The sequence below is a fragment of the Camelina sativa genome, chromosome 20, assembly GCF_030686135.1.
Source record: "Camelina sativa cultivar CO46 ecotype springtype chromosome 20, ASM3068613v1".
In the NCBI taxonomy this organism is placed as follows: domain Eukaryota; kingdom Viridiplantae; phylum Streptophyta; class Magnoliopsida; order Brassicales; family Brassicaceae; genus Camelina; species Camelina sativa.
In genome coordinates, this window is record NC_141899.1 from 35,590,523 (window position 1) to 35,610,221 (window position 19,699).

Consider the following 19,699-nt stretch of genomic DNA (forward strand, 5'->3'; position numbering starts at 1 on the left):
CCCGGCGAACGGACCTATTAGAGCCATCAGATTCGGAAGTCGTCGCTCGTCGAAGGTGGCTCTCGACGGATGGATCGGACGATTGAGAACGAGGGGAGTTCATAGTAAAAGTACGACGCACTAAAAGCAAAATAACGACGAGATAAGAAGGAGGGAGAATACCTGAACGATGAGCACCGAAAAACGCGAGAAGAAGATAATGAGAGAAATGGAGAAGTGATATTTATAGGAGAAGGACGAAGGATCTGGAAGCGTCATCATTACGACACGCGCCCCATAACGGTACGATTTCCGGATCTCACGCGCGTCGATCACCGCACACAACGATTCGACCCCAAAAGTTGGGAACCGTTCCTTCACGCGCGACCCTTCGCTCCTTCACGGCTGTTCTTCGCCTAAAGACTACGAACTAAAGGCCGCGGGGGGGACTACTGTTGGGGGTGGATCCACACCCCAAACAACAGGCCTGGCCCAGAAAAAGCCCATGATAAATCTCCAAAGGAAGGGAGGGTATTATGGTCTTTTCGTATAGACGAACCGACACGATTCCCTATAAAGGGAGACGTACGGTCCGCAGAAAAAGGGGATCGAGAAAAAGGAAAAGAATCGAGATAGCAAGTACGAAAGCCTCAGCTCGTCCAAGTGGAAATCTACAGTTTAGACTCAATAGCTCGAAGGATCGACGAGATAGCAACTCGTCGATTATTCTCGTTTATACTTGTAACTCGTTTAAGTCGAGTTGTAATCCGTCCTTTTGTGTCTCGGCATCAATATAATAAAAGAGAACTTCGACCCTCCTTTGACCGAACTGAACATACTAATTGTGACCGATCTGGACATCAACAGAGACGGAGATGGTGGAAGACAAGTTATGAGACATGTGAATGGACTGTATGGGCTAAAAAGAGATTCTGGAAACGTCATATGAAATTTACACACCACATGACAATTTGAGTAACAAATTTCAAGATGGCTAGTAGACTTAGCCTTTGTCTCACTGTCTGAACCAGAAGGTATCCCGTTGCCATCATCATAATGTTCATCAACGTCGCGACTCTTTTGCTCTCTATTTTTCTCAAGACTCAAGAGAGTGTTATAAAACGTTGATGCATCGATTGTTTATAAAAATTCATCGTAATGATACAAACAACAAACTAAACGGTTCATATCATTTTTACATTGGTACTTTATTAAAATAAAAAGGCAAAAGTAGGCTATTAGTTCTTGGCGGAGCACTTGTCCGAGCATGAATCCACACAGTCTGGAACTTTGTATACATCTGCTCATGCCACAAACAACAACAACAAAATAAGCCATAGATACCATAATCTTATGTTCATATATGTATGTCAATAAACCAAAGTACTCGTCATAATAAATAAATAAATAAAACTTACTCTGATTTTGGGTAGAAGAAAGGGAAACACAGTGATAAGTAGCACAACCGAGTTTGCATTAATAATCATTATGAATGATTCCGTTTGTTGAAACCATCTGTGAAGGAGGAGAAGGCACTGGCATTTTGGGAACAAGATGTACAAGACAGGTATCGATACACGGAAGTGGACACGTCCAAGGATTTTGGTACTTATTCTCGTATATACAAACCGAAACACAACCTTGGTAACAATCTTTGAAAGAAGAAAGTTGAGATGGAGCTTGAGCTTGATCAGCTTTTGTCTGAATTAGAAGGTTTCCCATTACCATGATCACTATCAGCATTGTCACAAACATCACCATTCTTTTGCTCTCCATCTTTTTAATTTTTCCCTTTCGTATATATAAAATCTTATAAGAGTTGATGAGGAAGTTGTGTGTTACTTCTATAGTGGTGGTAGTGGTAATCTGAGCTGTTATTGTTTGTTTACATAGATGATAGATGGACGACTCTGGATTTGCTTTACTGGTTAATATTGTTAATTTGGGCTTGTCTTGGGCTTCTAACTAAAAACCAATTGGCAATTAGTAGATTGACCCTAATCCTTTATATATTAATGATAATCTCTTTTAAACTTCAGATGTAGGACTTGGATTGTATCCAACAAATATTTTCTACAGTCAACAAGAATATAAGGTGAGGTATTTCGATAATGGATAATATATTTTTTTACAATTCAATTCCCATTTGAAGATGATCTTATTCCGTTTATGGCATATATATATATATGCATTGACTTAAAATTTACAGGCTTACAGCCGTTTGTTTTATGTAGTTCCGCTGAATCTGTTGACTTGGCAATAGCTCCCAGTTGTGTTGTGTTGTGAGTATGACTCACTCAACCCAGTAAAATTTTGATACTGAAATTCTTCTCCCACAAAGACGGACCGGTCTATTTTTATTGGTTTAAAGAATCACAATTTCGGTCCTGTTGGTTTAAAACGCAATCGACTCGGTTCCTTTATTCAATTAAAAATCATAATCACATTTCGGTTCGGTTAAACCGTAAATTCGTGCTTTGTTTGTTTAAAAGAATCACATTTTTTTTGGTTGACCATCATCGTTTTCACATTTTTTCACATACTTAACTGGAGAAAGTAATTGAAAAAAGTTCTACAGTGTTGAAATCTCAACTTTGTAGAACTTTTTTCAATTACTTTCTCCAGTTTTGTATTACATCCAATCCAATATTAACCCATATGTAGTAAGTAGCTAAAAACCCCCAATATCAGAAACTACGTGCGCAACAAGCTAATCTTCTTCCAGGGCAAGAAGAATCAGAACGCAATTAAAAGAGTATAGAAGACAGAGCTAGGAGCTAGAGTACTTAAACGTAGGAAAAAAATGGAGCTTTCCCTATTTTTTTGTCATATTTTATCTTATGTTTTTTGCTAATTGTTCATATTAGTAGAGCTAGTTCTGGTGTAATATCTGTCATTAGTTTGAAGTTATAATTCCATTCGATTCCATTTGTTGTTTTTTCTTTTCTGTCCATGAGTTGGAATGCCATATGTTAGGCTAGTCCATGTGTTGGGATGTCATATGATTAAGATTTAAGTAAAGGGAAAATCAGTTACACTAAACAGCATTTTTATATTTGAAAAGATATGAGATAATATAAAAATGGTCTCTATAAAGAAGAAAAAAAAAGTTTCCAAGATAGGTAAATAAATAAAGCCTTGGTATAACGCTTTTTTTTTGTCAACAGCGTAAATAAATTAGCTCAAAAGAGCCAATTGAAACGAACATTGTTTACAAATTTAACAGAATGCCAAATGGTATACAAACCTATGGGTGCCAATAAATCTGCTTTTATATTCGCACTACGTAGAATAAGAGAAAGTGAGAAGATTGAAAACTCCTCCCTGTCGATTGTAATATCCTCAAGATATACGAAAAATGCTTGCCACTCTTGAAGACACAGTTTTCACCAAATCCAAACAGTTTGTAAAGAAAACTACATCGTGATTATCGGCACCAATCATACACTGCATAGCACAGACGAAAACTTCGACTTTAGCGTGTAGAGGGGAGAGACTCCTGCGTAAATTTGCAGCTTCCATGGTTGGCATGTCCCCGGTCGAGTGTAAGCAATACCATCCCATACCTAAATACGTATCACTGATAATGTAACACTGAATCCCTGTAAGAAGGAGCTCAGGTGTAGCGAGTATTGATAATGTAAAACTATAACAACTGATTAAAAGCTGAAGTTTAGAAAAATCTTTTGATGCTCTTAAAAACATTGTAAAACCTATTTTAGCAACGAAAAATATGGTATTACTTCAGCTTTTAATCGGTTGTTATAGTGTGTATTAAGATTTACTCAAGTTGTTATTAGAATGCAATGAAATAAGAAAATATGATGGTGATTTTTATTTTTTAAAAGATATAATATAAAATTGTTTATAAAAAAAATTAATTGTATCATTGACATAATTTGAAAATTTATTAAATAAAATGATAGAACAGCAAAGTCGTAAATAAAGAAGATAATCATTCCGCGCGTGTTTTAGTTTAGCGCAAAATCTAAAGTACAAGAAAATGAAAATGCAAGTTGGAAATCATTTTGAACCCTAAAAATATAATTTATTGATTACTAAGGTTTAATTTTTTTTTTTTTTTTTTTGTCAACCATTAGACCATAACTGGCCGGCCTATTAGCCAAATTCCTTCATTCGTAGGAGCGGGACTCGATCCCGGGTGTGTTGGTGTTTTCTACAAATGGACTTACCTCCTGCCACTGCACTAAGGTCACTTCACACTAAGGTTTAATTTTTTTTTTTTTTTTTGTCAACCATTGGGCCACAACTGGCCGGCCCATTAGCCAAATTCCTACATTCGTAGGAGCTGGAACTCGATCCCGAATGTAATGGTGCTTTCTATAAATAGACTTACCTAGTGCCAAGTTTACTTGACACTAAGGTTTAATTTTATGTAGTCAAGAATGGAAATTAGTTTTACACTTTTACTAATAAAGACTTGAGTAAGTTAATTAATTAATTTTTCGGTTAAAAAATCCGATTATTACACACTTTTGCAATGTCGATCATATCTCATCAAAATAACGCTTTTTTCCCAAGTTTTTTGTTTTTCCCTTTCCGCTTTTCGTATCAGCCAGCCGGACGTTTTTTCTTCCTTCTTCCACAATCTCTCGCCAATTCTCATGTAAGCTCTCTCTTCATTTTCTCTCCAAGGATTTGTTTTCCTTGAGAGACTAACTAAGAGCTCTCTCGATTTCGATTTTGTTCGTCTGTAACCTATGTGTTTAGGGTTCTTTTGGGGAACGATCCTCATCATCCTCGTATGTATGATTGGGGTTTCAGATTTGAGTTCCTTTTCCTCTAAATTATGGTTTTTGATTAGTGGGTTCTCTTGATCTAACAATCTCCAGATTCATTTGAAAGATTTTGTTCTGAATCAGATTCGTTGATCTCTTCTCTCTCACTAGGGCCTACCTACCAAAGCTCGGGGATGTTTTTTACTTTAGCTTCTCATCCTTTTCTAATTTTAGTTTTTGCAGAGATTTTAGGAAAGAAGTATGATTATTTGAAGAATTGGGAGAGAGAGACATTGGGTTCGTTGTAAAAATGCGGGTGCTTGGTTTGAGCTCAAGCTTATGTTCTGGTGAGGAGAAGCAACAAGACATCACTGGAGGAGGAGAAGGCGTTCTCACTCCTGTCTATCTCAACGTCTATGATCTTACTCCTGTCAACAACTATCTCTATTGGTTCGGCCTTGGCATATTTCACTCTGGGATTGAAGGTAATTAATTGCCAACTTCTTCTTCTCTTTTCTTCTATATCACTTTATTCACCTCATCAAACCTTTCTCTATAGTCTTGTTCTTTATTGTAATCCTGTGTACTTTCTATTTGCTTTTCATTCATATCTGGTTTAACGAAAAGGTATCAATCGTGTTAGCAAAGTACTCTAATCTTGAATAGGAGAACCTTAGAATATGCTTCTCAATTGTTGTTGACAAGTTTTGATCTATTGATTAGGCAACAATGCATGGTTTATTACACAATATGGTTTCTTTATTAGAAATGGATTTAGAAGGAAAATGTGGACAAGATTTGGGAATCTAGAATGGATAGCTTTCAAAATCTCTTGACTTATTGTCTGAAACATTCTCTCATTCAATAAGTTAGAACTTTCCTGATGAGTGATAACTATACTTCTGCTAAAGCTATTATTATTGTTGCTAAATCTTTATCTTATGTGGAGTTTTTTTTCTTTCACTTTGCTATGTCTACTACTAGCTCATGGTTTCGAATATGGATATGGGGCTCATGAGTATTCGAGCAGTGGGGTATTTGAGGTTGAACCTAGAAGCTGTCCAGGTTTCATCTTTAGGCGGTCTGTTTTGTTGGGAACCACCAGCATGTCTCGCACAGATTTCCGCTCATTCATGGAGAAGCTTTCGAGAAAGTATCATGGGGACACATACCATCTGATTGCCAAAAACTGTAACCATTTCACAGAAGAAGTATGCTTGCAGGTAACAGGAAAGCCTATTCCCGGATGGATTAATCGGATGGCTCGAGTTGGTAAGATAACTTTCTTATATATAAGTATCTTATAGCTCATAGTTTCTTAATTGGTTCTTGTTTTTTTTAACACATGGTTGAATTCCTCCAGGTTCTTTCTGTAACTGTATCCTTCCAGAAAGCATACAGATCTCGTCGGTTAATCATCCCGAAGCCCTCGAGTTCTCTGGTAAGTTGATCATGTTTTCTCTTATTACCTGCAAAAAGAAAAACTGTTGCAAAACTGCATTAGGCTAATTGGATGTCTGATGAAAGAACGAGTTGTGTTTTACTTACCTCCATTGTATTGTAGATGATAACGATGGATCAGAAGAGTCAGTCGCATCTTCAGTGTCGTACGAAACAGATGGAGAAGGATCGGATCATCATCTGATAACAGCACCAAACAGCGACATTGCGTATCTACAAGACAGACCAGTGCGACTTGCCCGTGAGCTCCTCCAAGAACCAGATGATGATGATGATAATGCATCTCCTGAGTTGCTGTTGAAGCGATCTTGATCATGATCATCATCAAGAAGTTGTGTTGTCTGTAAACAGAAGTGAGGCAATGGGTCCATTTTGAGTATTCTCATTCTTTGGATCTAGAAATGTAAAAATAGAAAAAAAAGAAGATGTGAAATTTAAATGAGAACCCATCTCAAGATTGTTGGATTGTAGTGTAAGATTAGAGACGACAAATGGTGTGAACTTGTCGACAAAATTGTGCCGTCTTCTTCTTCTCTCCCTGAGTTAACATTTCAGTATCATATAATTTATAAGATTTAGGAGACTAATTAATTAATTAGTAGTACTGATACATATCTACAACAGTTTACAAGTTGTTATGGTGATTGATGGGTCTGAAGCTGTCTAATTCGTCAGTGAAGCAAGCACACACGAAGACTAGTTAAATATTGGGCTACCCGATGAATAGTATATTAATTGGGCCTTAGCAACGGCCCAGTTTGGGTTATGGTCAGATCCAGACAGTCCAAAATAGAATTGTGAGTGGTCAGGTCTCCTCCTCCTCGAACACGATGCTCTGAAAGCCGTAAAACTTTGTTCACCGTCTTCTTCTAGGGTTCTTCTTCGTCGTCGTTCTATAACTGGTATGCTTCAATGGCTTCCTTTCTCTTTTTAATCATTTCTGCGAAATCTGAAAAAATGGGCTAAAATCGAGGAAGATATTATTAGCTTTTAGTGAGAGATGTGTGATATTAGTTACGGGTCAGTGAGCCACAATTAGGTTGATCTGCTTAATTTTGTAACCAATGTAGGTCATTTTTGAATCATGAAATTTCTATAGTGCTATAAGCGTTCTGTTTCTTTGCTTTACCCTCATCAATGTCTCTAATTTTTTGGTGCGTTATTTTAGCTTTTGAAGATCAAGAAACTGAGTATGAAGCTATAAAAAAAAAAAAATCGACTTCTTTTGGTACATTTTAGTTGATGATTGTCCTAATTTCGTCTGTCTAGGTCTAGTTGAATTTTTTTCATGGCTTTGTTGGTATATATATATTTTTCTGGGTGTATGGATGGAGTCTAGACATTTTGAGACTTAGCTTAAGAGGGCTTATGCTATTGCAGACATTTATCTTCTAGTATGGCTTTCTGCACAAAACTAGGCGGTCACTTGAAACAAGGAGTTGTTCAAACCAGAAATGTTCCATTTACATCAATGCTCACTTCTCTCCGCTACATGTCCACAAAACTTTACATTGGTGGTAAGTTTAGCTTTCCTTCTCAGGTTGTTTCATTCTTATTATTTGCGGCTGTATATTTGCTTTCTCTTCTTCTTTAGCAGTTTTAATGTTTTGGTCACTGTTAATTTTTGGTCCCAGGTCTATCACCTGGAACTGACGAGCAGTCCTTGAAGGACGCTTTCTCTAGCTTCAATGGAGTCACTGAGGGTTAGCCCTTGATCTTGACATCTTTCTTTTAACTCTTCTTCCATATAATATGGATTTGCTTGCTGCTAGTTAGTGCTTAAACCATTCAAGGATGTCTGGATGTGTGGTTGGGTTTAGGCCGTCTTAATCATCATTATACCATGAATAATTGATTTTGGTGAACATTTACATTATGGTATTTGGTGTGCCTCGTGACTTTACTATCATTCTATTTGATCCTTCCGACTTTCTGTTATTAACTAGCATCTTGTCGTATCTTGTGTTGTGCAGCAAGAGTCATGACAAACAAAGTGACTGGGAGGTCTAGAGGTTATGGATTTGTTAACTTCATGACTGAGGATTCTGCCAAATCTGCTATTTCAGCTATGGATGGACAGGTTAGAAAACTAAAGAACGAATCATGGTGGATCTAACTACATACACCTATCATGTTAATTGTTGTGTTGTATGATTTAACTTTCCCCTTTTGTGGTTTTGGGTTGATTAATTAGGAGCTGAATGGGTTTAACATCCGTGTGAACGTTGCAAAAGATTGGCCAAGTTTACCATTGTCTCTGGATGAGAAGAGTATAGAAGAAGCTGAGACGAAAGGAAATAAGATGGTGAACCGATCTGTATGGAAAGATCCATTCGTTGATGCGTTCCTGATGAAGAAGAAAAATGCAGCTCTGACCAAGAAAATATGGTCAAGGAGATCAACAATTCTGCCAGAGTATGTTGATTCGTCTGTGAGAATCTACAATGGCAAAAGTCATGTGCGTTGTAAGATCACAGAAGGGAAAGTTGGGCACAAATTCGGAGAGTTTGCGTTTACAAGAAAAGTTAAGAAGCATGCTAAAGCAAAGTAGTTTCTTTGGGATTGGACTGGTCACACAGCTCGAAAGGACTGTGCTGAAAAGCTAGAAACGAATCGAGTCAATAAATTCTTAACAGGTAAAACTCATTAGCTTACGACATGAGTGTAGACGAAGTCTTTTACTAAGTCTTCAGTTTTGTTGTCGACTCTGTATTTGTGGACCACAAAGTGCCAAAGTTCTTTTTTGGAATTCGATTTCGATTTACCAACATCAATTATGGAGCTTCATGAACCAAACTATGCGTCAACTTAGTGCTTGTTGAAGCGGTCTCGATCAAGAATATTGTCTGTATACACAGTGAGTCAATGGGTCCATTTCGAGTATTCTTTCGCACTAAAAATGTAAAACAAGATAGAAATTGAAATGAGAACCCAATCTAAAGATGTTGGATGGTAGTGAGATTAATTAGAGACAAATGGTGTGTGTGAACTTGCTGACAAAATTGTGTCTTCTTCTCTCTTTGAGTTCACATGTCAATGCATAATTCATAAGATTTGCGAGACTAATAATTAGCACAAAGATTTGTGAGACTAATAATTAGATGTATAATCAATTTTTCACAGGTACTGTGGTTACGGATTTGCTATGTTGACTCAGCAACTGTCGTCTAGACTTGGGAGGTATTTATTAATTTAGTTCACACTTTGATGCTATTATTACTTTAATAAAGACCTCAAAAGACCTGTGAGCAACGTGTTCTATATGTCGAATGTCGTTTAAGCTAGAAAATTCACTTTAGTTTATGATTTACAAATGGATCATAAAATATCAAATTCTCAGCTAGAGAGAGAGGGTAATTAAGGATGTTATAGACGGTTACGGAATGCGTTCAAATATTTCATAAGCAATGTCTTTCCACCGAGAAGCTTTGTAATCAAGTATTTTTCAACAAAACCAAAAAAAATTAACTTCTGTAAATTAATTATCAAAATGTTATATTTAGGATTTTTTTAGATGTTTGTAAAATATACCTATTTACCTAAATTTTTTGAAAATTTGCTCAAATAAACTGAAATTACATATTTGCTGAAAAATACATTTAAAATATCAAAATATGAAAATATCTCTTTAACATATGTAGTTGTTCTTAATTTTTTCTATTTTGTATTAGTTAAAAATTAAATTATATAAAACTGAAAATATCAATTTTGTTATTTTGTTATTATTATTTTTTTTTGGTAAGAAACCAGGAGAAAACTCTCCCAACTATGTATTATTAAAGTGAATGAATTTACAAGAGAATGTCACACGGACACGCAGGTCCCGTTAAATCATCCTGAAAAACGGACTCAACAACCATAGGAATAGTGTCAAGTCTTTGAAAACCTAACGGTATAGAAAACGCATAGGACGCTAACCCATCAGCTAAGCGGTTAGCTTCCCTATACACATGGGAAACACGGACTAACCAGTCCCTCAAGATAAAGCCATGGTACAAACGTACCAGGAAGGAAAGCGGATGCGACTCACCGATTCATGTCTGTAAAAACTCCACCACCATCTTAGAATCCACCTCCAGCTCCAGTCTCATGATCCGTTGTTCCCAGGCGATATAGAGTCCATAATAGACACTCCATAGCTCTGCTAACGGTGCGGAACACCTCCCTATATTGACCACAAAACAGCCACACCAATCACCAAACTCATTGCGTAGCACCCCTCCAGCTGTGGCCAACCCTCGATCGCCTCTCGAAGCACCAACAGTATTCAGCTTAAACCAACCTGCCCGAGGAGCTGACCATTTTATCATTTGCTGCACCCGTACCGATGCTCCTCGATGGTGCAAACAACTCACCCCTGCAACCAAAATCTCCTTCGCAGAATCTTTAATGAATTTGACTCTGTCTCTCCATACTCTGTTTACTCCAAAAATGTTTCCACATCTCCACTTCCAAGCCCACCAAACGGCCATGGAAAACATGGTAGACCAAGAATGATCATCTCCCCTAATCGCGCCACATAGATTCTCAAACAGCCACTCCAACAACGACAACTCAAAGAAACGTTGCCTCCATCTCACCGGTACTATTCGGCTCCACAGTCCTGACATTGCAGGACAATCACGAAGGACATGAATAATTGTCTCCACCCCACCTTTACAAACTTGACAAACATCTGTGTTACTTAAATGCCGCCTGCGTCTTTCATGATCGATTGGTTCCCGATTAACCAAAGGAAAACCCTCATCCGTTCAGGAGCAGCGACTCTCCAAATACATCTAACAAACTTATCCATCATCGGGCGTGGTGAGTGGTCCGCAATCAACAAAGCATAAGCGGACCCCACAGTGAAACCTCCATCTTTCGTATTACCCCAAGCCAATCTATCTCGCGCTCCAGTAACACTATCTATGACTACTGCAACGAGCTCCAGTCTCTTATTCTCTAATATGTAAGGCATAATTCTTGGAAGATCCCACCCTACTCCATCGGACCATAACTCACGAGCTGTTAACTTCTCAGAACCTCTAGGAAGCTCTGCAACTGCCAGTTCAGCCAACGACTGGTTCGTCAGCCATTTGTTTGTCTAGAAATTTATCGTCCTGCCTTCGCCAATAACCCACCGCAAGCCAGGGTAAACCACCTCTCGCAAACCAACACCAACACCCGCCAAATAGAAGACCAAGTACCCTTCACCACAGACCAACCAGTATCCTTGACATCACCAACTTTATACTTGCTTCTAACCACTTTTGCCCATAAACTGTCCTTATCATGGAGCAGCCTCCAACCCAACTTAGCAACCAAAGCCTTATTCATTTCACACGTGGATCTAATCCCCAAACCACCGTCTCCCTTGGGCAGAGTAACCTTTTCCCAAGCCACCAAGTGTATCTTTCGCTTTACCCCATCACTGCCCCACAAAAAATCACGAGACAACTTATCCAACCTGTTCAAAGTTGAAACAGGTAATTTAATAGAACTCATGGTGTGAACTGGAATGGAAGAGAGGACAGCTTTAGTGAGCGTGATTCGGCCAGCAAAACTGAGCATACGTCCCTTCCAACCACTCAACCTACTGGAAACTTTCTCAAGAACTTCTCCAAAGGTATCTTTGTTAATGTGCTTCTGGAGGATGGGCATTCCTAGATATTTACCAAGCTCCCGTGTTGATTTGATACCACTCTCCTTACTGATTCTCTGGCTCAACTCACGGGACACATTATCAGAGAAAAATATTTTCGACTTCTCCAAGCTCACTTTCTGACCTGATGTCAAACAAAACCTCTCCAACACACGCCTTATAACTCGCACTTGGCTCACTGATGCTTCCGCAAAAAGTATCAGATCATCAGCGAAGCAGATGTGAGAAATCTTATGCCCCCCTCTAGACAGACTGATTGGTTTCCAAGCTTTCTCCTCAATCTCATACTCAATCATATGGCAAAGCCGCTCCATACACAACACAAACAGATATGATGACAGGGGATCTCCTTGACGAAGCCCTCTCAAAGATTTGAAAGCCTCCGATTTCTCCCCATTCCATAACACTCTCATAGTTGGTCCGGCTACACACTGCAATATCCAAGTCACCCATAACTCAGAGAACCCCGCAGCTCTCAAAGTATCCTCCAAAAAATCCCATCTTATGCGATCATAAGCCTTTTCCAGATCAAGCTTCAGTAACATCCACCCCTTTCTACCTTTCTTCTACCGCATAGAATGGACAGCCTCCTGTACCACCACTATGTTATCGGTGCTCAGTCGTCCTAGGATAAAGCTTGACTGCGCCGGTCCTATTAGCTTCGTCATAACCAACTTCAACTTCCCACCATTGCTTTAGTGATTATTTTGAACAACACATTACATAGACTTATTGGTCTAAAGTGGGTGATCCGCTCTGGCTTCCCCACCTTAGGAATAAGTACAACAAGCACATCATTCGTTTCTGGAGGCAACACACCTGTCTTGAAAAACTCAAGAATAAAATGAGTTACTGACTCCCCCACTACCTCCCAGGACTGTTGATAAAAGATGGGTTGAAACCCATCAGGTCCAGCGGCTTTAAACCCTTTCATGCATCTTAAAGCCTGCTCGACTTCAAACTCGGAGAAAGGCTTATTAAGAGCAGACTGCTCAACCTGTGAAAGCTGAACAAAACCATCCTGTGACAGTTGTTCTTCAGATTGATCCACATCCTCCAAAGAATACAGTCGACTAAAGTAATCCACAGCGAGCTGCTCAAGATCTTGAGCATCCGTCACCCATTCCCCAGAGTCACTCTTCAACATCTCAATGCAATTCCTCCTCCTTCTAATTATAGTAGAAGTATGGAAAAATTTGGTGTTTCTATCTCCATGTTTGATATACTTCTCTCTCGACTTCTGGAACCACAACATCTCTTCATGTTCTAGCACCGTTTCAAACTCTTTGAGTAAGTTCTCCTCCTTGATCAATAACTCATCTGTTTGAACACGATCAATATCACGTTGGACTTTCATGATTTCCCGCATCAAACTTTCTTTCCGTTTCAACACATCACCAAAAACCTCTTTATTCCACACATGCAAATCCCTTTGCAGCTTTCGCAACGCCTCACTCGTACTGATATTACGATCCCAAGAGGACAACAATAGGTCTTGAAAACCAGGATGGCTTAACCAAGCCGCTTCAAACCTAAATGGTCTACGACTCGCATCTCCAGAAACCATTGGAGTCATCTGAACATATAAAGGAGCATGGTCAGAAGCCAATGAGGGAAGATGAGTAACCCTCGCTTCTTGCCATGTCAAACGAGCACTCGGACAACAAAGGACACGGTCTAGTCGTTTAACCACGAAAGGACTCCCTCTTTTCCCTCGCCGCCAGGTGAATTGATTTCCCCGAAACCCCATATCAATAAGAGAGTGATCATTAATCCAGTCACCAAAGGCCAAGGAGTCCGGTGAAAGATTACCATTGCCTCTAGTCCGCTCATCAAGTCGCAGGATCGTATTGAAATCACCTCCCAGGACAACTGGACCCACAGCATTCCGAACAATCTCACCAAGTTTCTCCCAAAGCCCACTCCGCCGACTTGCAGACGGAGCTGCATAAACCACAACCAGGTTCAGAGATTCAGAGCCATTCACCACCAGAGCATGAATAAACTGATCTGAAGACTCCACCACCTCCATTTCACCAAAACCCGACCTCCACAACAACCAAAGACCCCCGCTTTGGCCAATTGCATCCACACGAAACATATTTTCAAATCCCAGACCTCGACATATCTGCCCGCTCTATCGCCACCAACATGGGTCTCAAAAACTGCTAAAACATCAGTGTGAGAACCGAGATCAATTCTCTCTTTCTGAAGTGATTTTGAATACGGAGGAGCTTATCGCCGTTGGAGGTTCCTAACTGAATTGAGAGTGTTTGAATATTTGTATTGTATTGCTTATTTCATAAAATTTGTTCGATCCCTTACAAAAGACTCCCCCCTTACATGTTTATACCGACCAATTTATTACCTAATTAATGCATAATTAATAGGACACGATTTGCGTATCCTAATTAATCCTCTTAAATGCGAGAATCTTTGACCAAGCCCGAGCTGCGAGCTGACCAACACGAAGCATCTTGGCGCTCTCTTCCTTTCTCCGGACTTGATGGGCCGACCAGTAGTACATTCTTGGCCCATTAGACGCGCCCGGCCTAGGCCCTTTGCCTACTGCCCGAGATGACATATCGTGGGTACAACAATCAGTACAATACTTCTTCAGCAAATAGCGAACAGAGTGTCGGAATTGAGGTTTATTTGCCCTCCAACAATTCCATAAAATACAATTAATCATCGGATAACACCAAGCAAAGGAAACTACCGGGGCAACCCATCAGGACATACAGCGGTCCACCTCTATCCCCGGCAGGACCTCACTCAACACCACCGCTCCACTCATCGAAGCATCCTCCATCGGCATCATTGCATTCGAGACAGCCCTCACACCATTAGGCTCCCCCTCTTCACCCTCACAACTCCGGTAACTATCCTTCCCGAAACAGCCACCGGGTCTCCCTATGTTCGTCTCTTCGACTCTCAATCTTTTCCCATTCGCATACAAATCCAGCTCTCCTTTTTTTGGGCCAAACACTAATCCTCTAGTGGGCTTATTTGAAGTTGTTGTTTTAGGCCTAGTACCGTTAGCCGACATCCCCTTTGCCTTAAAACCCTTCTTGGGCTTACTCTCCTGAGGCCCATTATTATTCAGACCCGATCCAGAACCAAAGATGAGTGCCTTTCGGATGCACGTCAGACTTACCATTTCCCGACTGCCTAACAGGCAATTCATTTTCCTTATTATCACCATGAGATATCACAATTTCCTTTGAAGGTAGACCTGCCAAATCTGCAGTTAACCTTCCAAAACTGTTAGATAACGCAATATTAGCCAAATCAGTCGCCTTCTGTGATTCACGTAAATTACTTCCCATATTTGCCTTGCGACCATTCACCACAGGAGCCACCGTCTTCGCCTGTGGATCCACTCTCCGTCCCCGTGAACGGACTTGAGTAAAACCATCATCAGGGGCCAACTGATTCACGGAAGAATGTACACTTTGTCCTTCACCCACAGACTGAACAGCGACCACACTACGCTCTGGAGCTCCCTTAAGACAAGCATGAACTCCATGTCCATACAACCCGGATAACAAACAAATATTCAAAAGGCCCTCATACGCCACAAAATACCGCTCCTCATTAACTAATATTGTACCCTTCAGCAGTTTAGTCAGATTGATCTCCACACAAACACGAGCAAACCAAGCCCTATCAAAGTTAAGAGTCGTTAGATCCACCTTAACTGGTTTACCCAAACCTCCAGCAATACCAATAAGGATAGATCGATGATAAAAGTTAAAAGGGAAGATTCGATAACCGAACCCACACCAGAGTCGTTACAATCTCATCCCTTAAAGGATCAAACTCCGGAGACCACGCTTGTACCATTAGGTAGCTTCCCGCAATTCTCCACAGACCTCCTATCAGCGCTGCCAAGTAATCATCCTCCACAGCAAATCGAACCAAGAAAAGCTGACGAGGGAGATCCATAACATACATAGCACCACTAGGTTTCCACATCTCCCGCAACTTCCAACTCAACCATGCGAGCGAGTCACTTCGACCCAAAACCTTAACTATCATACAGTTCTTCCACAAACCATTCATCGCCTCCAACACTTCCTTACCTATGGTAACCACCGGTTCACCATCCTCCCCGTTTGGAAATTCCAACGAGAGCCTCTCCGTCACAAAAGCATCATCCACAACCATCTCTGGCCTCGGCATCTCCCCCGCAGTACAACCCATCACTTTCTGCACCCATGGTCCCCTAACATCAGGGGGATCTCCCGGTGGTCGAGCACTCTCCCGAATATCCTCCATAGTTGCATCTTGATCCACACCCGTTGAAACCCTAGACACACCCTACACCATCATACTTTTTACATGGATATGAGCAGATCGTTAAATGTTTCGTCGTGTTATTTTGTTATTTTGTTATTTTGTTAGCACCACTAATATTAAACATGAGAATTAGGTTCCTGTGATATACCATAATTAAATTGTAGTACAAGATTAAACGTGAGTCCTTCTTTCTCAGAATCATTCCTGTATAGGAAGATATCAAACGTCAAAGCACAATTAGTAACAAAATACAGTACTCCCAAATATATGTTACTTGGAATATAGTTTTGGAGATATTTTTACCAATGAAAGTTGGAACCAAAATAAGATCGAGAAAGGTGATTGGCTAACGAAAGAAGCACAATTAGTAACATTTTATCCCTCAACATCACACATTAACATTCTTTCTCAGAAAAAAAAAAAAAAACAACACATTCACATATATCTTTATTTTTATTTTATTACCAGATTGGGTTGCAAATATTTATATTTTTAAGAAAGTTAATTCACAAAATTAAATAGTAATTATGATTAGATTTTTTTTTTTTGGTAACATCAAGTATGATTGGTCTTATAAGCTTTTTTAAAGATCAAAATATGAAACCCCCCTAGCTAGTATATGATGATATGTGATAAATACATATATAGGCACATACAAGCAGAGATTTAATGCAGCTGCAGGAAGATATCAACTAGTCAGCACCGTATATTTTCATTCTGTAGATATAGAAACAAATCAGCACCGTCCATTAATTCATCTAGTTGTTTCTTACTTGACCGCAACTTCCAACCACATCACACTCTTTCTTTCTATTCCTTTATATATATATATATATATATATATATATACTCCCTATCTCAAATGTTCTTGGAGACTACTCTCATAAAAAAACATTAAACGCCAACCGCAACTTTCTCGCTTTTCAATGGGACATAAAGGTTTGAAGCGGTCTTGTGTTGCGGTGGCGGTTGCATTATTAGCCATGGTTCATGTCTCTGTTTCGGTTCCGTTTATAATGTTTCATGGAATCTCAGCTCAATGTTCGAATGATAGAGATGCTAACTTCACACAGCTTCTCACTAACCTCTCTGGCTCTCCTGGCTTTTGCGTGTAAGTCAATCCGCAAACTAGTTAATTCGTTGTTTTGATAACCGAAAGATAAAGAACTTGTAGAAGAGTTGTGTAATATTCTTGCTATCTAAAACGGTCCATATCTCTTCTTTCTGTTTTTGGTATGGAATCTAGAGAAATCGGAAATGGAGTAGCCGATTCATGGTTGATGCCACTCACACGGCAAGCGGAAATAGCGTGTGAGAAGGTGAAGCAAATGAAAGAATTGAGTCAAGGATACAACATTGTCGGAAGATCTCAGGTTTCTTGATACGCTTTCTTGAAAACCCTAAAATATCCGTTTTTGAGTTTCATGGATGTTGATTGATGAACGATGGAACAGGGGAACCTAGTGGCTCGAGGCTTGATCGAGTTCTGCGACGGTGGACCTCCGGTTTACAACTACATATCCTTGGCTGGTCCTCATGCTGGGATATCCTCTGTTCCTATGTGTGGTGTAAGATTTTTTTATTTCCTCTAAATATTTGATTTTTAATCAACCAATCAAAGTAACATAATTAATTGTCTTTTTCTGTTGTTGTTTTGTTCTTTTGTTTAGTCTGGTTTATTCTGTAAGTTAGCAGATGACCTAATCAAGGGAGATATCTATAGCGACTTCATTCAAGTATATCATCTCTTTCTCTCTTTATTAGGACTAAATCCTCAGTCACATATTAATATAAACATCTTTAATAACTTTACAGGATCATCTTGCTCCTAGTGGTTATCTCAAAATCCCTACTGTATGTCTACTCACACCATAGCAAAATCGCCAATTATATACATATCTTAGTGATGAAAACAACTGCTTTCAATCTTTGTCTTTGATGTATCAGGATATGAAAAAGTACCTCGAAAGCTCTAAGTATCTACCTAGGCTTAATAATGAGATACCAAACCAAAGAAACTCAACTTACAAAGAGCGTTTTGCCAGTTTACACAACCTGGTTCTTGTCAAGGTTTGGTCTCTTTATTCAAAACCACTATACTTTTCAAACTAATCTTTTGAGTCCCCTCTTGATGATTCTGGTTTGTTTTAACAGTTCCAGGACGATAAGGTTATTGTTCCAAAAGATTCATCTTGGTTCGGGTTTTATCCGGATGGCGAATCCAAACCTCTTCTCTCTGCTCAACAGACAAAGCTATATACAGAGGATTGGATTGGTCTGAAAACATTGGATGTTGCTGGAAAAGTGAAGTTTGTGAGTGTAGCTGGTGAACACATCAGAATGGCAGATGAAGATGTCGTCAAATACGTTGTACCTTATCTCCAGAACAAACCGTCTTCAGTACAAAGACTCAACCGCAAGACCAAAGAACCCTTGCGTCCTTAAAAAGAGTAAATATGTACCTCAATCGTTATACTTACTTATGCAAAATATCTAAAAAACTTAGTGATTATTTTATAGAACAAGAATTCTTATTCTTATACATTATACATGAATTATCAAATTAATCTGTAGCGCCACGGTGAACGAGATCGATCTTCATCACCAGTTTTGTAACCTCTTCAATACATACATGGACGTTGCAAAAGATTGGACAAGTTTGCCATTGTTTTTTTTGGATGAGAGTCAATCAGAGTCATCAATAACTTATATTTGTCTGCATACGGAAGTCAATCAATGGGTCCATTTCAAGTGTTCTTTCGATCTAGAAATGTAAAAAAAAAAAAAAATCCAATCTAAGTTGTAAGATTAGACAAATGACGTGAACTTGTTGACCTCTCTCTTTTGTTCACATTTCATTTCAGTGCCGTGAGTTGTACGACTTGCGAGACTAATTAATTAATGATAACTGAGCCATTACAATTTCACTGTTATTACTACTTCACTAGTTATGGATTTGATATGTTTTATTTATTTATTAAGTTCACATTTTCAATCCCTCACAAGACTTGTAACTTAAGTTTGATCGACGAGTTCCAATAATTTTGGGGTTAAAAATATATATTTAATTTACATAAGGTATGGATTATATTCATATATATATTTTGCAGAGATTTTTGTTTTTTACATCAAATTTGCAGACTTGGGAGTTAAAAAAGGCTAATTTTTGTTTGTAGATCTACATATAAGGTCTGAATATATAAAGAATCTATATATATATATATATATGAGCAAACAAGTTAAAAATTAATTTTAGAGATTTTATTCTTTACAGGAGCAAATTTCTATATATATTTTGTAGAATTTTTTTTTTATAATTAAAATTAGTTTATACTTTATACAAGGTGAAATTTGAATTTATAAATTTTTGTGGATTTAGGAATTAAAAACCCTAAAATAGATATATTTTTTATACATTCTCTCTCTTGTTTTAAAAAACAAATTATATATATGATAGGTATAGAAAAAAACTCTCTCAGACCCGAGTCCCCATGCAAACCCAAAGAAGAATGGACTTTTGAAAAAACCGGATCTTACCTACTACTTTAGTCCCCTAAAAGGAAACAACCAGCGG

At 38.8% G+C, this 19,699-nt stretch overlaps 3 protein-coding genes and 2 pseudogenes across 7 annotated transcripts; 3 read left to right on the forward strand and 2 right to left on the reverse strand.

The window, feature by feature from the left end:
- Window positions 1–1,217: 1,217 nt before the first annotated feature.
- LOC104772959 (thionin-like protein 2) lies at window positions 1,218–1,755 on the reverse strand (annotated as a pseudogene).
- Window positions 1,756–4,464: 2,709 nt separating this feature from the next.
- LOC104772019 (deSI-like protein At4g17486) lies at window positions 4,465–6,693 on the forward strand. Of its 4 annotated transcripts, none has more exons than XM_010496660.2 (5): window positions 4,465–4,606; window positions 4,953–5,203; window positions 5,703–5,990; window positions 6,082–6,159; window positions 6,283–6,693. In XM_010496660.2, the coding sequence occupies exons 2-5, from the start codon at window positions 5,029–5,031 to the stop codon at window positions 6,489–6,491; spliced, it is 750 nt and encodes a 249-aa protein (XP_010494962.2). In that variant the 5' UTR covers window positions 4,465–4,606; window positions 4,953–5,028; the 3' UTR covers window positions 6,492–6,693. The 4 variants fall into 4 exon arrangements, with proteins under 4 accessions (XP_010494962.2, XP_087362378.1, XP_087362379.1 ...); XM_087506252.1 differs by having other exon boundaries at window positions 4,480–4,606; window positions 4,962–5,203; XM_087506253.1 differs by having other exon boundaries at window positions 4,595–4,742.
- A 147-nt stretch (window positions 6,694–6,840) lies between these two features.
- LOC104772020 (small ribosomal subunit protein uS19m) lies at window positions 6,841–8,953 on the forward strand. Its single transcript, XM_010496661.3, has 5 exons — window positions 6,841–7,081; window positions 7,560–7,696; window positions 7,814–7,882; window positions 8,153–8,259; window positions 8,374–8,953. Exons 2-5 carry the CDS (start codon window positions 7,576–7,578, stop codon window positions 8,728–8,730), a joined length of 654 nt encoding a protein of 217 aa, XP_010494963.2. The 5' UTR covers window positions 6,841–7,081; window positions 7,560–7,575; the 3' UTR covers window positions 8,731–8,953.
- A 5,968-nt stretch (window positions 8,954–14,921) lies between these two features.
- Window positions 14,922–16,134, reverse strand: LOC147919906 (uncharacterized; annotated as a pseudogene).
- An 817-nt stretch (window positions 16,135–16,951) lies between these two features.
- LOC104772021 (uncharacterized) lies at window positions 16,952–18,782 on the forward strand. Of its 2 annotated transcripts, XM_087505286.1 has the most exons (8): window positions 16,967–17,236; window positions 17,372–17,498; window positions 17,580–17,693; window positions 17,796–17,861; window positions 17,941–17,979; window positions 18,073–18,195; window positions 18,280–18,575; window positions 18,700–18,782. In XM_087505286.1, exons 1-7 carry the CDS (start codon window positions 17,052–17,054, stop codon window positions 18,568–18,570), a joined length of 945 nt encoding a protein of 314 aa, XP_087361412.1. In that variant the 5' UTR covers window positions 16,967–17,051; the 3' UTR covers window positions 18,571–18,575; window positions 18,700–18,782. The 2 variants fall into 2 exon arrangements, with proteins under 2 accessions (XP_010494964.2, XP_087361412.1); XM_010496662.3 differs by having other exon boundaries at window positions 16,952–17,236; window positions 18,280–18,782.
- The last annotated feature ends 917 nt before the right edge of the window (window positions 18,783–19,699 follow it).

What these genes read in the sequence shown, in the direction of transcription:
- LOC104772019 (XM_010496660.2), top strand. Translation starts at nt 5,029, where the DNA reads ATGCGGGTGCTTGGTTTGAGCTCAAGCTTATGTTCTGGTGAGGAGAAG. An exon ending in ATTTCACTCTGGGATTGAAG is followed by an intron (nt 5,204 to 5,702) that starts GTAATTAATTGC and finishes GTCTACTACTAG; the next exon opens with CTCATGGTTTCGAATATGGA. An exon ending in TAATCGGATGGCTCGAGTTG is followed by an intron (nt 5,991 to 6,081) that starts GTAAGATAACTT and finishes GAATTCCTCCAG; the next exon opens with GTTCTTTCTGTAACTGTATC.
- LOC104772020 (XM_010496661.3), top strand. Translation starts at nt 7,576, where the DNA reads ATGGCTTTCTGCACAAAACTAGGCGGTCACTTGAAACAAGGAGTTGTT. An exon ending in CTTCAATGGAGTCACTGAGG is followed by an intron (nt 7,883 to 8,152) that starts GTTAGCCCTTGA and finishes TGTGTTGTGCAG; the next exon opens with CAAGAGTCATGACAAACAAA. An exon ending in TTTCAGCTATGGATGGACAG is followed by an intron (nt 8,260 to 8,373) that starts GTTAGAAAACTA and finishes TTGATTAATTAG; the next exon opens with GAGCTGAATGGGTTTAACAT.
- LOC104772021 (XM_010496662.3), top strand. Translation starts at nt 17,052, where the DNA reads ATGGGACATAAAGGTTTGAAGCGGTCTTGTGTTGCGGTGGCGGTTGCA. An exon ending in ACATTGTCGGAAGATCTCAG is followed by an intron (nt 17,499 to 17,579) that starts GTTTCTTGATAC and finishes ACGATGGAACAG; the next exon opens with GGGAACCTAGTGGCTCGAGG. An exon ending in TCTATAGCGACTTCATTCAA is followed by an intron (nt 17,862 to 17,940) that starts GTATATCATCTC and finishes ATAACTTTACAG; the next exon opens with GATCATCTTGCTCCTAGTGG.